Source organism: Plasmodium vivax, chromosome 8 (assembly GCF_000002415.2).
Source record: "Plasmodium vivax chromosome 8, whole genome shotgun sequence".
Taxonomy (NCBI): domain Eukaryota; phylum Apicomplexa; class Aconoidasida; order Haemosporida; family Plasmodiidae; genus Plasmodium; species Plasmodium vivax.
In genome coordinates this window covers 1,126,581-1,128,755 of record NC_009913.1, presented here as the reverse complement: position 1 = coordinate 1,128,755, position 2,175 = coordinate 1,126,581, and the positions used below count along the sequence as shown (strand labels likewise).

The window sequence follows — 2,175 nt, the reverse complement described above, 5'->3', positions numbered from 1 at the left end:
CGCGTTTGCTTCGTTTGCGTTTTTCGCATGATTAGCATACTGCTATGATTTGCTTTGCTATGCTTTGCTCTGCTCTGCTTCTGTTTCGTTTGTTCTTTTTTTTTTTTTTTTCTTCCACTTGGTCGTGCCAAAGGGCGGCGCACAGTCGAGCGCGCGGTGAGGGAAAGCCAGAGAGTGTCGCCCCCGGTCGACTTCCTGTGACTCCCGTTCGGTTGAGTGCATCCGGGAACGGCACAAGTGCGCGCCAGCGGGTGGTAACTACGCAAGTGCGCGTGACAACGGGTGGTAACTACACAAGTGTTCGTGCCAACGGGTGGTAACTACGCAAGTGCGCGTGCCCCGTCACCTGGGGGAAGCTTCCTAGGAGGAGCGGCGAACAAACGGTGACACCTTTTTTTTTTTTTCATCTTCTCCACGAAGAGGTATGCTCTGTTTGGCTCCCCACATTTTTGTGTTTCCTCTTTAAGAGGGGCATCCCTTAGAGCGGCTCGCCAAGGCGATTTGAAGTCGGTAAAAAAGGGGGAAAAAGGGGGGAAGAATAGGGGGGAAATTAAGGGGAAAAATAGGGAAAAAATGGCAAAAAAAAAGGAGGAAAATAATGGCAAAAAAAGCAAAAATACCAACCGTAAAGCCAAACGAGTGGCGAAGGAGTGGCAATGCAACGCGCAGCCCCTTTAAAAAACTGCGCAGCCCCTTTAAAAAGCTGCGCAGCCGCTCGCTCCCCTCACCAACTGGCAACAGCGCAGCGCTGCTTCTAACCCACCCCCTACACTTCTCCCGGTCAGTAGAAGCGGCGGAGCCTGGACATGTTGTTGCGGAGAGCCACGACGTTCTGCTTCTTCCACGAAATGAACCCGGGCAGATCCGAGTACTTGCGTTGGTACTTAAAATTAGGAATGAGCAAATGCATGGTGTCTTTTTTAAGAGGATTTAAAACAATCGACAGCTGGTCTATGCTGTTCTGAATTTTGCTAATTGACAGTCGAAGAGAGTTCTTTTCCACGGAGCAGCTACCCTTTAGCATATTCATTTTGCGCCTCAAGTACAGTAGCTGTTCTTCCAGTTGGAACTTCTTCGTCTCTAAAAGTTCCCTCTCTTGTTGTTTCTTTAATATCTCCTTGGCTCGAATGCACTGCTCATGAATGGCTCTTCGAGATAAGACAGTTAAGATCCTTTTCATGGTAAGTTTCACCTTCTTTAGTCGGCCCGGCTGTATCATTTTGCTGTTGTTTTGCAGGTGGAAGTTCTGCTCTCCTAGTAGCTTGTTTTTTTCCTTCAGACATACGTAGTAGAGCTTATGAAGGTCGTCGAAGCTCTTCTTCCTTAAGAGCACGCATGGCCAGGCGTCTCCCGTTTTGCTGCTTTCCAGCTTCGTTTTCATAGGTGCGTTGTCCAGGAAGCTGTTTTTCCACAGCTCCTCTATGCCCCTCTGGGGCACGAACTGCAGCCTTCGCGGCCCGCACAGCCCCCGCAGCCCGCGCAGCGCCATCGGGTGGGAAGCGTAGCGGTAGGGTAGTGGCAGTGTAGTGGCAGGTTTGCACCCTTTGTGCGGTGCCTACCCGGCGTGGTACCTCCGTTCTACCTACGTGTTGCCTAATGCTACCTACTTGCTCCGCTTTGGCTCCCTCCCGAGCGATGCCGCACAGGGGGAACCGGCCAGGCTGCGCCTCCCCTGCACTTCCGCTGCACCTCAGCGGTATGCCCCGTTCGTTCCGCGGAAAAAAGGGACGCCCCAATAGGCTCTCCCCTCTTTACAGCACGTCTGTTACTGCCTCACCCTGATGAGCAAAATGTAAGGCCTTTCGTTTTCTTTCCTTCCAGTGTGTTTATGAAGGGGACTTCTCCAGAACAGTCTCAGGCCTGCGCGAAGCTGAGTCGGGGTGAAGTGCCTTCCGCGGTTGTTCCCCCCCCCCCCCTTTAGCTTGCCAAGCGGGGGAGGTCCCACCTTCTCTCCTTGCGTTTCCCCTCAGAGGGGCACATCACAAAGGTGTAAAATGGGATTCACTTTGGTGAAGGCGAACTGCTCCCTCCACGTAGAAGGGCAGGGTATCAATTCGTGCTAGCAATTTTTATGAACACAGCCATGCAATCAAGGACCCGATGTGGGGACCCTCCAGGATCCGATGCGGGTACCCTCTTTGTGGGGGGGAGGGACCTACGTAGAGGATGGTAAAC

The 2,175-nt window shown here is 52.5% G+C and overlaps 1 protein-coding gene across 1 annotated transcript; it reads right to left on the bottom strand.

Moving 5' to 3' along the window:
• Window positions 1-781: 781 nt before the first annotated feature.
• On the bottom strand, window positions 782-1,489 carry PVX_095455 (39s ribosomal protein L47, mitochondrial precursor, putative; the record flags this gene model as incomplete). Its single annotated transcript, XM_001614507.1, has 1 exon — window positions 782-1,489. The coding sequence occupies one exon, from the start codon at window positions 1,487-1,489 to the stop codon at window positions 782-784; it is 708 nt and encodes a 235-aa protein (XP_001614557.1).
• Window positions 1,490-2,175: the final 686 nt, after the last annotated feature.